The sequence below is a fragment of the Buteo buteo genome, chromosome 23, assembly GCF_964188355.1.
Source record: "Buteo buteo chromosome 23, bButBut1.hap1.1, whole genome shotgun sequence".
Classification (NCBI taxonomy): domain Eukaryota; kingdom Metazoa; phylum Chordata; class Aves; order Accipitriformes; family Accipitridae; genus Buteo; species Buteo buteo.
The window spans coordinates 3,155,612-3,171,984 of NC_134193.1; the positions used below are offsets into that span (position 1 = coordinate 3,155,612).

The 16,373-nt window shown below is 42.7% G+C and overlaps 2 protein-coding genes across 5 annotated transcripts; both read left to right on the forward strand.

Annotated features, from left to right (window-relative positions):
* The first annotated feature begins 1,411 nt into the window (after window positions 1–1,411).
* On the forward strand, window positions 1,412–12,735 carry RBBP5 (RB binding protein 5, histone lysine methyltransferase complex subunit). Of its 4 annotated transcripts, none has more exons than XM_075055334.1 (14): window positions 1,412–1,757; window positions 1,993–2,018; window positions 2,143–2,315; window positions 2,747–2,887; window positions 3,382–3,544; window positions 4,008–4,117; window positions 4,296–4,415; window positions 4,702–4,855; window positions 4,966–5,037; window positions 5,645–5,762; window positions 6,545–6,614; window positions 6,728–6,957; window positions 7,275–7,352; window positions 10,879–12,735. In XM_075055334.1, exons 1-14 carry the CDS (start codon window positions 1,739–1,741, stop codon window positions 10,905–10,907), a joined length of 1,503 nt encoding a protein of 500 aa, XP_074911435.1. In that variant the 5' UTR covers window positions 1,412–1,738; the 3' UTR covers window positions 10,908–12,735. The 4 variants fall into 4 exon arrangements, with proteins under 4 accessions (XP_074911435.1, XP_074911436.1, XP_074911433.1 ...); XM_075055335.1 differs by having other exon boundaries at window positions 10,882–12,735; XM_075055332.1 differs by having other exon boundaries at window positions 1,414–1,757; window positions 7,275–7,469.
* A 1,442-nt stretch (window positions 12,736–14,177) lies between these two features.
* Window positions 14,178–15,859, forward strand: TMEM81 (transmembrane protein 81). The gene has a single exon (XM_075055336.1). It carries the CDS (start codon window positions 14,390–14,392, stop codon window positions 15,176–15,178), a length of 789 nt encoding a protein of 262 aa, XP_074911437.1. The 5' UTR covers window positions 14,178–14,389; the 3' UTR covers window positions 15,179–15,859.
* The last annotated feature ends 514 nt before the right edge of the window (window positions 15,860–16,373 follow it).

Genomic DNA, 16,373 nt, shown 5'->3' on the forward strand with positions numbered 1-16,373 from the left:
GCATACCCTCTTTGTCTTCAAAACTAGTATTCCCCCCCCCCCCCCCCATCAGAGCAAGGAAAACAAGGTGAATAATTACTTTATTAAAAGATTCCACAGACTGTAAATTGAAAGTGGTACCGAACTCAAACACCTCTGAGCCCAGTGCAGTGAGACTGAGCTGAGCAGGTATTCTTCTCCCAGATAAGGCTACCTTTATCGCCTCAATCTACTGAAGATGTTTGTTACAGTATGTTTTAATGTTGTGTTGTAAAAGGGTATTTATAACTTGTGCATTCTACCATGTACCACATGTAACCAGGTCGTGGACTGGCTTCTGTTGTATATGGACACAAACCAGCGTGTGCTGTTCCAGCAATGTGATCGTTGCTACTTAAAACAAGCTCAATCCCAGAGGCTGAGGCTGACTTCTGTGAACAGTGAGGAGCAAACCTCCTCTCTTCTTTCCTCTAAGCCTGAAGTGGAGATCAGGCCTAAACTGACTTTGGGGGGAAAAAAACCCCAAAACAAAAAAACCCGAGCTTTGTTTACAAAGGTCACTGCTGTGAGGTTTACATGCTGAAGAGTCACTAGGTCAGTGCAAGGCTCAAGCACAGCAGGAACTTGCTCTGCCCTTCAGTCTTCCCCCCAGTTTTAAGCCTTTCCTTCACACCACACTTTGCGGGATGAGCTGAGGGAAAATGCACTCGCTCCGTACGGGATGAGGAACGGTCTGGAGGGCTGCGGCAGCCTGATCCTGGTTTTGCTGTGTCTTAAAGCACCGGATACTTACCTTAATTCAGAGGATTGTTTCTTACACTAAATGCTTTCTTTTAGGACTGAGAAGCAGGCGTGGTGTTTACCTGGAAGGGAGCTGGCTGGGCTCTCCCCACATCCCACCCCAGGAGCCTGGGCTGCACTGGTGTGGTGTTTGGGGAAGGGGACCGCTAAAAGTTACACAAGTAACTCTTGGTTGTTTTTTTTTTTTCCTAAAGCATAACTGTCCTTTTCAGGAGAAAGCTGCCCTTTATCCGCTTCAACCTCCCGTGGGGCTTAAAAATAAAATAGCACTACATGTTCTTACAGTGGCTTCGCCTGCTTGGCCAGGGAGTGGGGCCCTGCCTGGCCCCTGTAACGGCGTTATAGGAAAATGTAACCACCTTACCAAAAAGTGCAATAACCGGAACGACCGAGCTCAACTGTTGTATTTTATCATTATTGTTGTGGGGTTTTATTTTAATTTTTTTTTGTATCTGACCCGCGCCGTACTAACCCCTCTCCTTCCCCTGCGCTCCGTGTGTTGTCAGAGACGCGACTGTGAGTTCAGCCTTCGCCTACCGGGCGCTGCACAATAAAAAAAGAAAAAAAAAACCAAACAAAACCGCTGTGAACGATCGTTCCCCGCCGCTCCCACTGCTTCTTCCGCCGCCCCCGGAACCTTCGGCTCTGCGGCCGCGGGACCCGCCCGGAACCTTCCGCGCGCAAGCGCCGGGCTGTCCGTGGCTCTGCCTGAATCCCGCCGCGCTACCGAGCCCCGCCGCCGCGGGGTGAGGGGGACGGCGCTGGGTCGGGCGATCGCGGTTCGGGTCATCAACGGGTTGTGAGGTGCCGGTGGGTCGCGGGGCTGTAGGTGGAAAGGAGCGGGAGGGGGATTCGTTAAGGCGAACGCCCGGGCGGCGCAGCGCAAGCTTAGGCCCCCCCCTTCCCCTCAGCGGGGTCCTTCGGCGACGGGGACGGAGGGAGCGGGACGGCGGCCGCGATGAACCTGGAGCTGCTCGGTGGGTCCGGGCTGCGGGAACCGGGCCGGGGGCGGAGAGGGGCGGCCGGGCCGGGCCGGGCCGGGGACGGAGAGGGGCGGCTGGGCCGGGCCGGGCCGGGAGCCGGCCTGCGGGCGGGTATCGATCCGTCTCCCCGCCGGCGGAGGAGCGTGAACGGGGCGCGTTCAGGCGGAGCGGGCCGCGGGGTCGCCGGGCTCGCCTCACTCCTAAACGCCGTCTTTACTTTTTGTTGCAGAGTCCTTCGGCCAGAACTACCCCGAGGTAAACGTCCTCCCCGCCCCGCGGGGCTACCCCCGTCCCGCCGGCTGCTGTGAGCGGCTCGGCGGCCGGGCGGGACGGCGGCGGCGGCGGCCTGACCCCCCCCTCCGCTGCCCTCTCCCCGCAGGAGGCCGATGGCACGCTGGACTGCATCAGCATGGCCCTGACCTGCACCTTCAATCGCTGGGGCACGCTGCTGGCCGTGGGCTGCAACGACGGGCGCATCGTCATCTGGGACTTCCTCACCAGGGGCATCGCCAAAATCATAAGCGCTCACATTCACCCCGTCTGCTCGTTATGGTGAGAAAACGCTCGGGGTTTTGTTGTTTTGTTTGTTTTTTGTTTTTTTTTTTCTCGGGGCAATCGAATTTAACCTTTAGCAGTAATTGAGCTTATAGCTTACGCACCAGGTGTGAAAGGCTGTTCTCGTTCTTGTTAGAGGTTGTCCATGCCTGTGTTTGCTGAGCATCGGGTGCGCTGATGCCCTGATGGCTGTTAACACCTGGGCGTGTTGATCGCTGGAATGCCAGCCCGCTGCGGAGTACTCAGCTACATTTCAGGATAGTTTCCTTTAAGAGAGTTTGGAAGCGTGTTATGGCTGTTAAGTTTTTGGATGTTAGGTTATTTTTCACGCTAACAGGTTTACATCTGAGTCTGATAATTTTAAGCTGTAGGCACGTCTTACGCATTTAAGGAGTAACTTTTACTTGAACTGTCTCTCGTTACTGTAGCTGGAGTCGAGATGGTCACAAACTGGTGAGTGCTTCGACCGATAACATTGTGTCGCAATGGGATGTACTCTCCGGAGACTGTGACCAGAGATTTCGATTTCCTTCGCCTATCTTGAAAGTTCAGTACCACCCTCGAGACCAGTAAGTCCTGTGGAAAAAGGGTGGAATGCTCTTGTTTTGGTAGAACTGCTCTTATTTTGGTAGAACTAATGATTATTCAGATGCTTTTACTGCAGTTTGCAAAGTGATTTTTGCAAATCGGATAGATGATTTTGGTGTATCGTCTTGTGATTAGGACCCTAACTGGATTTTTTGTGGCTCTTCTTGTTATGAAAATATCAGTGCAGGAGGAGAGGAAACAAGGGAATGATTCTTGGAAGCGTATGTAGAAATGTCTTGTTGAGCTTACAGGTTACTGCATAAACTTGGAGAAGCTTCTAGAGAAAGAAAGGTAGTTAAAGTACACACCAGCTTAATGTCATTTTGTGATTAAAGTAACAAAGACAAAATAAGATAATAAAAATACAGCGATATTCTGTATTTCTTGATATAGATTGGGATTTTTTTCTGCATCTAAATGTAGAAATTCTTTTTCCAGAGAAGAAACTGCTACCTCTTATTTTTCTGCTTTGCAGAAACAGAGTTTTGGTTTGTCCCATGAAGTCAGCGCCAGTGATGCTAACGCTGTCAGACTCCAAACATGTTGTCCTACCCGTGGATGATGATTCTGATCTCAATGTTGTGGCCTCCTTTGACAGGCGAGGGGAATACATTTATACGGGCAATGCCAAGGGGAAGGTGAGACTTTAGCAGGCGGCACTGGATGCAATAGCTTAGATTGCTTCCTGCTTTTATCAAGATGCTTAACGTTTCTGGGTTGCGTTCTTTGTTTTAGTATACATATTAAGCTTCCTGAACGTCTCTTGAATAATTGATATTGCATTGATATGATCTTCTGAATAAAGCATCGCATTTTATCTTTGAAGATCTCTAGACTATAATCTTTGTCTGAATTAGGTCTTTGTGTTGCTGTTGTCTTTGACCGTGTTTGTTGGATCCTTTTCCAGTGTAAATAAGCCAATGTTTATGTCGCAGAACTGTCACAGAAACTGTAGTAGAACTACAGTTGCAGAATCCCAACTATTCCTGTGTAGATTGCTGAAGCTTCTGTTGTCAGGTTTAGTAGTTGATGTTAAAGGTACCAAGAGGGGAATGAGTTATAATGAAGATGCTGATTGCTTTCTGTCTCCTTAATCTTCAGATCTTGGTCTTAAAAACAGACACTCAGGATCTTGTTGCTTCCTTCAGAGTGACAACTGGAACCAGCAACACTACAGCTATTAAATCGATTGAATTTGCTCGCAAAGGAAGGTGAGTTACTTCATCTATCAAGTGGTATCTTTAAGGAAATAAAAAGAATCAGAATATGTTCCATGAAAGAACTGTGGGGGTTTTTCAGACCTTGTATGCTCTGTCAATCTACTCTATAGTTTTCAATTAATCTTTAGTCTTTTAATGCAATGCATGTTCTGTGCCCTCCTTTCTACAGCTGCTTTTTAATAAACACAGCGGACCGGATAATCAGGGTCTACGATGGCCGTGAAATTCTAACTTGTGGACGAGATGGGGAGCCTGAACCGATGCAGAAGCTGCAGGATTTAGTGAACCGGTAAGAGGCAGTAGAATGGCTGGTCAGCCTCACTTGAAAAGGTGAGGTTTGTGTGCTCGGCACTAATGGGAGTCTCTGGATGAAGGGTAGTTTGGTATCTTACTCAGTGTAATGGACAGATATTTTAATTTGAAACCTGTCACATTTGATTTGAAGTTTAACTATTATTTGTGGTTGGGAGTATGTAAGACCTCAGTCTGAAGAACAAGCCCACTCTGCAGCCCTCCGATGTCCATGCTCTGCTGTTGTTTAACTGTTTAACTTGTGATGCTGTCTTTGCATGCAGGACACCATGGAAGAAGTGCTGTTTCTCTGGTGACGGTGAATATATAGTGGCAGGTTCAGCACGACAGCATGCCCTGTACATTTGGGAGAAGAGTATTGGAAACCTAGTGAAAATCCTCCACGGGACCAGAGGAGAGCTACTCTTGGATGTAGCAGTAAGAAAACTGTCTGCTATTACTATGTTTCTTGTTGTTTTGAAAACTAACCTTTCTTAATTCCATTTACCAATGAAGTTCCTCCTCTTTTCTCTTTCAAATAAATCTAGTGGCATCCTGTCCGACCGATCATAGCTTCTATTTCAAGTGGTGTTGTATCAATATGGGCTCAGAATCAAGTGGTAAGTGTTTTAGATGGTTTCCTTAAGAGGATTCCCCAGTGGTCTCCATCCTAGTAGACTGTATGGTTGCATGTTGAAATCCTTTATTAAATCCCCATTCAACAAGCTTTTTAGGTTCACCTGCCTAACTTGACATGTTTACCATCTTGTTAAATCTGAGGAGGGTACTCATACTTCAGCCGCTGAACTAGTTAAGCTTTGCAATAATTCTTAAATATCATCACAGGGACATTTTATGTGGGAATGGTGTCCTTCTGAATGTGGTGTTTAAGCACAGGAAATCTGAGTGAGCGAGCAAGCCAAAACTGAAGTGGCTAAATGTGAACACACAGCTTTGTTTTATGATGTTCATTGCAATGTTTAAGGAACATTACAATGTTGTATTTTCAGTAGGAACTAACTTGCGTAATTCCTAATTTGCCGTATGACTGTGGACCTAAACGAGGCTTGATTTTGTTTGTTTGTTTGTTTGTTTATTATTTTTTTTTGTGATCTTGTGTGTGGCTTGCGGGATTTTAATGCAGAATGAGATTTTAATTGCACGAGTCCTCACTACAGCTGCTGTTCCTTTGCATAAGGTAAAAATTGTTCTGAATTTGTGGTTTAGGAAAACTGGAGTGCCTTTGCACCTGACTTCAAAGAGCTGGATGAAAATGTAGAATATGAAGAGAGAGAGTCAGAATTTGACATTGAAGATGAAGATAAGAGTGAACCAGAACAGACAGGTACTGCTTAAAGTGGGTTTCTATGTAGCAAATAGTTGGTAGTCTGACTACATGACCATAGTAGAAATTAAAACTAGTGGTCATGGTAGTATACATGGGTATTAAATGACAGAACAGGAATGGATAAATGAAGATGTATGAACTAACACAATTAATATGATTCCTGCCAATTGATGTGCAACATTTTTTAGAAATGTCTCCCCTCTCCAATGCATGTTTGAGCAGAAAGCAGCAGCAAATAGACAGCTAACTCTCAACAGCTGCAGTGCTGAATTTGAATCAGTAGCAGTGCAACCTGACCACTTGGTGGTGCCAAAAAATTGTGTACTGTGAAAGGCTATGGTTAAGCTATGGAAAGAAATAAGGATTATTCCCAGCATACCACAGAGCTCTCCTCATTACCAGGCTTTGCAGCACTTCTTATATTTAGATTAATTGTTGATTAGCAGTTTCTAATATTCAAGTGTAATGTTGGCTTGTGGGAATTAAACATTAAAATAAATTTAATCAGATTCAGAACTAGTTTAGTGAAAACAACAAAACATTTAGAAGATTCTAAATCTTTATCTAGCTTTATTAGTGGTGTTTTATAGCAATAGGTCTGTATGAGAACATAGAAAAATAAGAACCTGATGGATTTAAGAGGAGATACTTTAGGTTTGTTTTCTGCTTTAATTCTCACTTCTGCATGCTTAGACATTTAAGCAGTCGGTCCCATTCTTTCTAAGTAATTTGGTCTTTTCCTTACTGTCTTTAATTTGTCTTTTTTCTCTGGTTCTCAGGTGCTGATGCTGCAGAAGATGAAGAAGTGGATGTAACTAGTGTGGATCCCATTGCTGCCTTCTGTAGCAGGTGAAAGAATATTTTGTTTAAAGTATGAATACAAAATGTATTGCTAATATTCCCTGTATAGTATGTTATAATAACCCCTAGTTTTAAATGAAAGCATTTTTTTTCCTTCACAGTGATGAAGAACTGGAGGACTCCAAGGCTTTGCTTTACTTACCCATTGCTCCTGAAGTTGAAGATCCAGAAGAAAACCCCTATGGACCTCCACCAGATGCGGTTCAGAGTTCTTTAACTGATGAGGGAATAGGATCCGAGAAGAAGAGGCAGTCCTCCTCTGATGGACCTCAGGCACCAAAGAAGAAGCCCAAAACCACCAACATTGAACTACAAGGAGTACCTAATGATGGTGCGTAGAAGCTGCCATTGTTTTAGTGCCTATTCTGCATCTGAGATGGTTTTTAGCTTTGCCTTAACTTTGTCTGAAGACCAGAAGTTCAGAAGGTCACTCCCTAATTTTCTTCTTCCTTTGAAGTCACTTCTTACAACAGTTATTAATAGCCACCAACTCTGCAAATCTGCTGGCATTTTGCAAGTTAGGAATGAGAAAAGGCATCCTGAAACTGTAATTTTTAATGCTGTTTGTATTTAACACTAAGGGCTGTATGTGCTGATACAAGCATCTTGAGGGATAACTCACTTTGGTAACACATTGTCTCTCCACAGAAGTCCATCCGCTGCTGGGTGTGAAGGGAGATGGTAAATCCAAGAAGAAGCAAGCAGGCAGGCCTAAAGGATCAAAAGGTAAAGACAAAGATTCTCCATTTAAACCGAAACTCTACAAAGGGGACAGAGGTGCTTTACCTCTGGAAGGAGCAGCGAAGGGTAAAGTGCAGGCGGAGCTGGGACAGCCTTTGACAGGTAAGGAACCCAGCGTGAGCGTCGTTGGCTTGCTTGGTGGCCTTGCTTTGTACAGACCCTGACTTAATATAGTCATAGCATTTTATCTTCCCAAATGGCACTTGCTTACTAAATGTTTAGCTGCTGTCAAGGATAGGCAAAATTTTACATTTTTTTAAGTGGGAGTGCTTTCAGTATTTGTAATAAAACTGATATCCATGCCTGCGTTATTGCATATAAAGAGCATGTAGGGTTTTTAATAGAGATTGAGCACCATTTCAAAAGCAAAATGTCTCTTCATAACTTGAATCTTTTCAATAACTTCTATCAATTCTTACATAAACAGTAACAATGTTTGGTTTTGGTGGGTTGATTTTGAGGGGGGAAAATGTCAATAGTGAAGGATTCTGAAGCTGAAACTGATACTTTGTGCCATCAATACTAGGCAGTGATGAAGAACAGAAAAGTTCTGTAGGCAGAATTAGGAAATGGAGCATTGATAATGGTCCACTTGATAAATGACCCCTGAGATAAAATTCAGGGGCTGAATTTTCTATTCCTAGCTATACAGCAGCCTTCGTTAAATTCCAGAAAGTACAGTTGCTGTAAATGAGGATAGGTTTTGGTGGACTTTTCTTCTCCCCCCCCCCCCCCCCCCCCCCTTTTCTTTTTTTGGTCGTATTTTGTTGGTTGTGTACTAAAACAGGACTGTTGCAGTCAGCTTTGTCCGGGTCTAGACTTAGTCTCAGAGGGACCAAGTGTTTCCCATCTGTCTCATTTGCTATTTCAGCTTCTTATTTGGGAAAAGTTCATTCAAGCACAGTAAAGAAAGCACATGATTGGATTAAGTAATGTGAACTCCTTTTTTTTTTTTTTTTTTTGATTGTAATGAAGAACCCAGGGTTGATATATAAACAGTTTCAAAGACACAATGTAATTGATCTATCAAATTTTGCATCTCCTTGAATCAGCAGCTGCTGCTGTGGATTTTAGACTGTACGGAAGTGATTTTATCCCCCCCCTCCTTCCTTCCCTCACTGCTGGTCCTATGCTACCCACCTTGCTCATTGTCCTTCCTGCTCAGCTCCTGTTATGTTGCTTGTACTAGTACTGATAATGCTATTTGCTGAAAAAGGGAATGGGATAAAGGAAACTTAGTCTATACATGGAAGAACATGGTGGATGTTTTCTGGGCTTCTATTTAATCCTTTCACGCTGCACCTTGCAAAATCTAGAAATTAAACAGATACACAAGAATATCCTTAGACCTTGTTTGTAGCCTGGGAGGTACTGCTTAGCTTCTAGTGTCAGATTTGCCGGACAGGCTGATTCTCTTTTGACTTTTCAAGTCATTAGGGGGCATCCAGTATGTTTTAATGTATGATAGTAAGGAATTACTGGATTCTGTGGATCCTCAGGTGTCTTTGCTGGCATCTGTTACACATCCTGACCGCTCTATTGTACCATGCTGGATGGACAAGACCGGTTTGAAGACCATATGAGCATAACCGTTAGTTTTATCAGCAGGCCTGTTGATTGCTTTCTTTTATTGTGCTGCTAATTAACATGACCGTATGCAAAAGGATATAAATGAGAAAGGATCGTGCACTGGAAACTTAACAATGTGGCTTCCAAAACAAATTTTCAGTCATTACTTGCTTCAAAAAAAAAAAGCTGGATATTTTGACTTTTCCATGTTTAAGTGGCTGTATAAGCAGTCTGTTTTCAGAGGAGTAGTTTTAATAGCAAGTATTTTTGTTCAACTTTTTCAAGGTATGTTTATGGAACTTTGTTATCAACTTGTTTTACTAATTTGCTTGATCTACATTTGCAGACAGATGTCAGTGTACTTTCTTCTTGCAGCTTGTGATCACTATTGCATTGGTCTGTTCTGAGAGCTGGGAAAATAATACTCCCATTTCCTCTAACATGTTTCAAATCAAGCAACATTCTAGACAGACTCCTTTCTTGTTTTCTTACACATCCTTGCAAAACCGTATTTGGGAGGATTTTTGTGTGGTTTTGTTTCTAATGCTTTCATGCAGTTGTTATAGCCTGACTTGCTATAAAAGACAACAGTGGAAATTTACTGCTGCTAAGCTTGGGATGTGCATAACTGTGCCAGTACAGTTAGCTTTGGTTTTTGGACGCTGTAGAATGGAAATTTTCTTTTCTTACAAACAAATGGGTTTAGACCCAAGTTCCCTACTTACTTTGCCCATCTATCAGAGATGGTAGAGCTTTCTAAAATTTACTTTTAGTTTTTGCTGCCTGTAAGCACTTTAAGGTGTTTTTCCATGGTGGCATTCTTTAGCTTGATTGAGATATAGGCAAATAATCAATATTGCTATGATGGACTGCTGTCTCTCATTAGGACCTGTTATTGTGCTCCCTTCTACAGTACTGTTGACTTAAGAGGATCTAATAAGATCCATGCAGTAGATCTCAGTAGTCAGTGTTGGAAGTGTCTATATGAGTCATATTATGAGAAGAACAGATTGTGCACTGAAAGAAACTGTCACTTGGATCTTTCCAAACTCACAGTAGTCTTTTACTCCATGAAATTCATGTCTGTCTTCCTTTGTTCTCTTTATGGCTTGCACTTAGAATCCTATTTTGGGCAGCCAGTTTTTTCTTGGGGTTGCCGGTGTTCCACCACACCGCAAATACACACTTCCAAATTCAAATGGCCACCTGCCTGGGATCCTGGAGCCTGACTGCCTTTTCTGTCTCTTGTGCTTGAAGCTGTTAAGTCTGCTAGTTCCTTGTGCTGTTGCTTTCTGAAGTAACTAACCAGTCGCTAAAACAGTCACACAGCAAGCATTTCTCCCCTGGAAACTGTTTGCTGATATGCCATAATACAGTGTCTTTCTGCATGCTGCATGGCTGGAACTTGGAGCCTGGCGCAAGCGTGTCTGTGTCACTGTACTGTGCAGTCTGGCAGTAAATGTCTTATTCTTAAAGCTATGTCAAAATCAGGTTTCAGTATAAACAAACTGAGAAGCTCGATCCATTTTATAATTTTAGAATAAAATCTTACAGCAATCTGGTTTAACCCAGACTTAGGTGGAACTTGTTGTTTTCAGTTGTCCTTTGCTCTGAGATTTTTGGGATTGATGAATCAAAAAATTGCACACCAGGTAAGTTTGCTTGCAACTTTTTGGAGTAAAGGCTCAGAGTTCCTTAGCCACCTTGTCTATGCCTGTGCACGTGATCTCAAATACAAATGCAGAAATACTGTAGATCTTAATTTGTCGTAGATAGTATCTTGTTGATTATATCTCATTCTGAAAAGAATGGCTTTATCTAGAAAATCTTGTCCTCTTTCATTTTTTTTCTGGAAATGCTACCGTATTTGGTGGTCTCTGCTTTCTGGTAACATCTGTTTGAGTCTGGTTACTTACTTTTCACCTGTCTTTGATCTCTTTAGCAGGTGGTGCAATCTCAGAATTGTTATGAAGACATTCTTCTCTATCTTCCTGTATTCTTTCCTCTATTGACACCATAATGTGGAAAATAGATGAAATGCTCAGTCAGAGTGGACTGACTAATACAGCAGACTGATTGTTCATGGATTCAGGGAGTGACTTTTGTAAGAAATGAATATGGAAGAGGAAACGGCCTTCATTCCTCCTTAACTGCCTCTTCATCGAACACTGTAAGATGCTGACTCTCAGGTCATGTGATTTGCAAAGAGACTAATTGGACTGCCTTTGTGTTGACATATATAACTATTTCTAAAGTGAGCTGGTACCCAACACTCTGCCACTCCAGATCTTATCAGCCGTTGTCTTTTAAATATTTTTTTGTTTTGTTCCTGGATTGAAGAACACCCAAAGTGTGTATTTTTATTCCTGATGCCGTATGACTGTGTATCCTGCAAACTTCCCTTTCTTTGCTGTTAATTTTCATTTCGGTGAGTTGTAAGTCCTTCTATGCCAGCTGTATTACCTTATCAGCTTTTCTGTTAGCTCAGTGTGATGTCTTCTGTGCTGACATGCTTAGTGAAACACTGCTGCTGATTATGTGCCAGGTTTGATTTCATCTCAAGTGGATAGAGGTCTAATGTGAAGAATCAAGACCCCCTCTGAAGTCTGCAAAGAATGAATCTTCATATTGTGAATATTTTAGACATGAAGGATGACTCTGCTTATGGGAGGGAGAAGGAACAAGTGAAAGTAGCTCTAGATAAAATCCCCAGTGGATATGCTTTCTTCTAGCCTGTGATATGAAAAGCTGTGTTGGCAGTTTCTTTCTGTCCTTGCAAGTGTTTTTATTCTTTCTCTTTCCTGTGAGGTTCCCTACCAGAAACAATTGGTTTCTTCCTTAGCTGGTAGGTACTGGCAGTTAGAGAAAAAACAGAACCAATATTTCTCCAAACTGAAACAGTAGTTTTTCAGTTTTTTGTCCCCCCCCACCCCCCCAAACTTCTAGATCAAGAATGGAAGAAAGATGAATGCTAACAGCTCATTCCCAGCCATGCTTTAACCTTTTATTCCTTGAAGATGGTTGTGATATTTTCCTTGTGGGAATGGCAAGAGACACTTTCTCTATCCGATACCTACAGCCTGACACCTCTCTGTGCTAGACCAACTGCCTGTTAAAAGAAAGTTTTCATTCCTAATGCCCCTTGTTTTATAGACTTTTATAGTTCCTGTGCAATTACTTCAGTTTTTCCCCAGATGTAATTATTGAGATTATCACTATGTATTTAAATTTTCAAAGTATCCTGCAGACATTAAAAACCAAGAAGAGGAGTCATAAAGAGATTTATTAATTTACAGTCGGAAGTATGCAGTAGTTGCATGAGATAGAAGCATGGGAGGAGAGGAGACATTTCAAATCAGGTTTTTTGAAACTGGTATTTTCATTTCCTGCTTTGGTACAGTGGCCTGCTTCATTTAATGAAATCCATTCCCTTGCGTACAGTATTAGTTTTCTTTGTTCTTTCTGCCTGTAGGATGACTCGCATCTTTCCTGGAACATTGTTACGTCAAATCCACCCGTATGTGGTGTGGCTGATCCCACAAGCTTTAAAAGATGCAAAGGCAATGGTTCTCTATATTGTTTTAAAGCATATGATTTGCCACAGACTCCAGCCTTCGTTTCTGTTAAAACTTCTCTGTACAGTGTATATGTCCTTGGTTTATTTTCTTCCATCTCTTATTTTATTTTTTGGTATCTGTAGTTTTGTACAATATTTGTCAGATACTGGCTTGATGGTAGTATATAGCAGTGATGTTAGTTTTTGTGTTTGTAAATAAAGAGGTATGTTTTATTTCCTAAAGTCAATGGGTAAGTCTTGGCTTTTCCATACAACCATCATTGTTTATATTGTGACAATGTTTAGGAATCCTACAACACAGCTCTGGTGCAAACACAAATATATTGTGCCTTCACCACAGCTGGTGTGTTGTTGGTTGGTTTCTTTGTGCGGCACTTGGTTGATGATCTCTTCAAGAGAGAGGAGTAAATTTGTAGTCTAATAAAACCCCCGTGTACCTGAGTGCAGCCTCGGCACTCTGAGGCAGACACGCGCAAGGGGTGCTGAACACAAAGCATACTGGGTGTAGAATGCGCCTCCAGGGAAATTGAATGTGGAAAATACATATTACTAGATCTTCAGAAGTCTTCATTTTAAGAAATTAAGGATTGTTAGGAAGAGAAGTGTGGATATTCATTAGCAGAGCTGTTGAAGAACATGGCAATCCAAATCCTTTCTGCAATCCATAATTCAGTTGCTGGTAAGGAGGCACTCTTTATTGAACTGCCTTGACCGTGGTTCAATTACTCCATCAAAAATAAGTAACTTTGATTTTTTTTTTCGTGAAGAACTTTTTTAGTAGTGCATTATTTTTTTTGAATGCTTGAGCACTAAGTGAATTACACTGGGATGTCTCCTTTTCAAGCATTTAGCTGCAATGGCAGCATACGAGTAGTTTCTGTTTTACAGATTAATCGGTTGAATGTGGAGATTTTGGCTTATAACTCTCTTTGGAGTCGGTGGCTGTACATGAAACCAAGCACGGGACTTAGGCTCGCAGCTCCTCTGAGTGATGCTGTGAGGCCAGTGCTGTTGAATCCCTTCTGAGTCCCATAGTGGATGTCAGGAGCCTAATATGATGCTTTTATGCTGAGTCCTCATCTCGGAGAGCTTGCTTTGCCTTCACACGTAGGGGAGTTCTTTGTTCTCCCTCGGAAGGTTTGGGGCCGCATTCTGACCCGGGCAGCTGGACTGTGATGTTGGCACCGCTCCCCTGGGAACGCAGGCTCGCGGAGATGTGAGCGACTCTGCTGAGCCCTGCATAGAGATGGGTATCATCAGTGATAAAATACAGTTCAGCTTCCTTTGGATGTCAGTGCCATCAGACTCTAGAGGTTGAAATCGTGTTTTCGTGATCTTGGTAATTTGAGGAGTACTTTTGGGATACATGTATATAAGACAGAACTGTGCAGGTGCTGCATAGGGAATTATGATTTCTGTATGCTCAACAGCATTATTTTAAGGGTTCCAGTAATGATTACTTACATTGCTTTATAGTTTGGTGGGAAAATTAAACTGGAACAGTACTTCTTTACAGTGGAAATTAATCTAAAACAGGACGTAAAATCTTACAGAGAAGGGAGGACTTAATCTTTTTTAAATTGTCAAATAGATCCCATTTGCTGGAATATAGTGGATTAAAACATTCTATTGCCTTGTTACAAGAACTATTCACATTCTGACCGACATAGTAATATGTTGCATCTTCTTTAGCGGTGTTGTACTTCAAGCCTGTCTTGGAGGATTTTTCCTACTGGAAGGATTAGGTCCTGAAGATGATACTGGTGGGATTTCAGAAATACTAAGTCTGAAGATTTACAAAGAATGATTTTGTGTTTTTTTGACTACTGGATTTGCGTGGCTTTAGAAAGTAGCATGTCTGATTGATAACCCCAATATGAAGACCTTGGGGAACAGCCACATCCTTGGGATATTACCTTGTGCTTTCTATCTGCCATTGGTATTTTCCTTTGAAAAAGTTACCATCCCAGCAGAGCTGAAGTCAGTTGTAGCAAAAGTTGCAGTCAACACCACATCCTGCAGTGTCACCTGTGGGCTGGGCTTCAAACTGGAGGAGATGTGCGAGATCACTCCCGCCGGAGAGAGGAGGAATTGTACCTTGCACAGGTCCGACTGCCTGACCAGCTGGGTTTGTGGCTTACTCCACTTCACCATCCCCGTGGGCAAACCCTTCCAGCTCAGCTGCATGACCTCGGACATAGTCGGCTTTAGTAGCCAAGCCTATAGCTATAGGTGGAGGCTTGCCCAAGGCCTTGTCACGACAAATAATGTACTGTTCAGACCTTTCAAAAACCCCAATTCTGTCATCAGATTTTCCCCTACTAGGGAGTCTGATGCAGGGACTTACCGATGCGATGTGCAGTTGTTGAAGACATTCAAAGTCATCAAGAGGGTCTACTTTGGGGTCAGAGTGATCCGAAGTGACTTAGTGGATTTGAACTTTCAAAAATCCTTGACTTGGGAACAGAAGTTAGCAGCAAATGAGGTGGAAGGAAACACAGAAAACAGCACCCATGAAGAGGTGCAAGAACAGCAGCACTTTTGGCAAGGAGAATTGTTTTATGAATGCTTGGTAGGAGTTGGAAGTGGAGTGATAGGGGGTATCTTGGTGAGCATGGCACTCTGCTTCTTGCGGAAGATTTTGAGAAGGAGAGCTGCAGAGTAATGAACTGAGATTTAATACAATTTCTTGTCTCTGTCTCTTTATTAGTATTGATGCAGTATTTCACGGCAAAGTTTGTAATTTTTTTTTCTGGCTGACACAGATTATTACCAAATACTTTCTTAAGCTTTGGAGTCTGATAAGTTAGTACAGGACTGTAGAGACAGAGCTTGAGTCTTAATGGAATAGTGCAGACAGTAGCTCCAGATGGGGCAAGGCAGTTTGGCTCCACATTGTGTGAAAGGATGGTCTAGAATGGTCCAGACAGGAGGACACTGAGCCACAGAAAACTGCCCACTGCTTACTGCTAATTACCTTGCTCTGCTCCTCTAATAGGCCTTTATTTTACCTCTAGGTGTTTGGGGTTTTTTTATTTAGCTAATAACTTGCAATCCTTATTCCTGTCTTAATTCCTCGAATTTCTTCTGCCTTGCTGAGAACTCTGTGGTGATGTGAGCTGACACAGATCACTGTTTGGTAGATGGTGTTTCTCCAGCACAAGGTGCATAGAAGTAAGGATGCTTTCGAGGCGGGCTTACAAACCAAGTTTCCTGGCTGGCTGGTGTCCTTTCCATCAGATCCAAGTGGTCTGGTCTCAGTAGCTGTGGGGCAGTGTGGGGATGAGGAGTGGACAGCTACTGTTTGCTTCCTCTAGAGAGATTTATCTCCTTCTACTACAGCCTGCAAAACTTGAAATATCTTCAAGTGATAGCTTGAAGCTTGCCCCGTTTCCTTTGTAGTGTAGAATAGCGAAGGAGGGAGCATTGGGTAGCACAAGCAAATCTTCAATTTGAGCACTGCTGCTTAGGAACATAACTGGGTGGTTTTTAATCATCACTCAGAGCTGAGCTCATTCCTAAAATCTTTAAAGGGAGAGGAAGTGAAGAGTTCAGTGGGCTTATGGATCTTTCATTTTTCCTGGTTATTAATAAGTATAAAACATGCAGCAACTCCGTGGGGAGTATTGTTTCCCCCTTGGTAGCAGAATCCACAGAGGGACCTATTAAGTGGCTTCTCTTTCTACTTCTGTCTCTTATTTTACAGTAAACAACTGTATTTCCTAAGTCTGTTTCTTTTTTTTTTTTCCTGCTGTGAACTAAAGTACAGGAATGCATAGCACACTCAATTCTGTGGAAAATAATGATACGACTCTAATATTAAAGATTGAAGCATACCATTATTTTTTCTTTTTACCAGA

Excerpts from the sequence above, each read along its gene's own strand:
- TMEM81 (XM_075055336.1), top strand. The coding sequence starts at position 14,390 with ATGAAGACCTTGGGGAACAGCCACATCCTTGGGATATTACCTTGTGCT.
- RBBP5 (XM_075055332.1), top strand. Across the intron at positions 4,118-4,295 it reads GAATTTGCTCGCAAAGGAAG|CTGCTTTTTAATAAACACAG; the intron begins GTGAGTTACTTC and ends TCCTTTCTACAG. Across the intron at positions 4,416-4,701 it reads CTGCAGGATTTAGTGAACCG|GACACCATGGAAGAAGTGCT; the intron begins GTAAGAGGCAGT and ends CTTTGCATGCAG.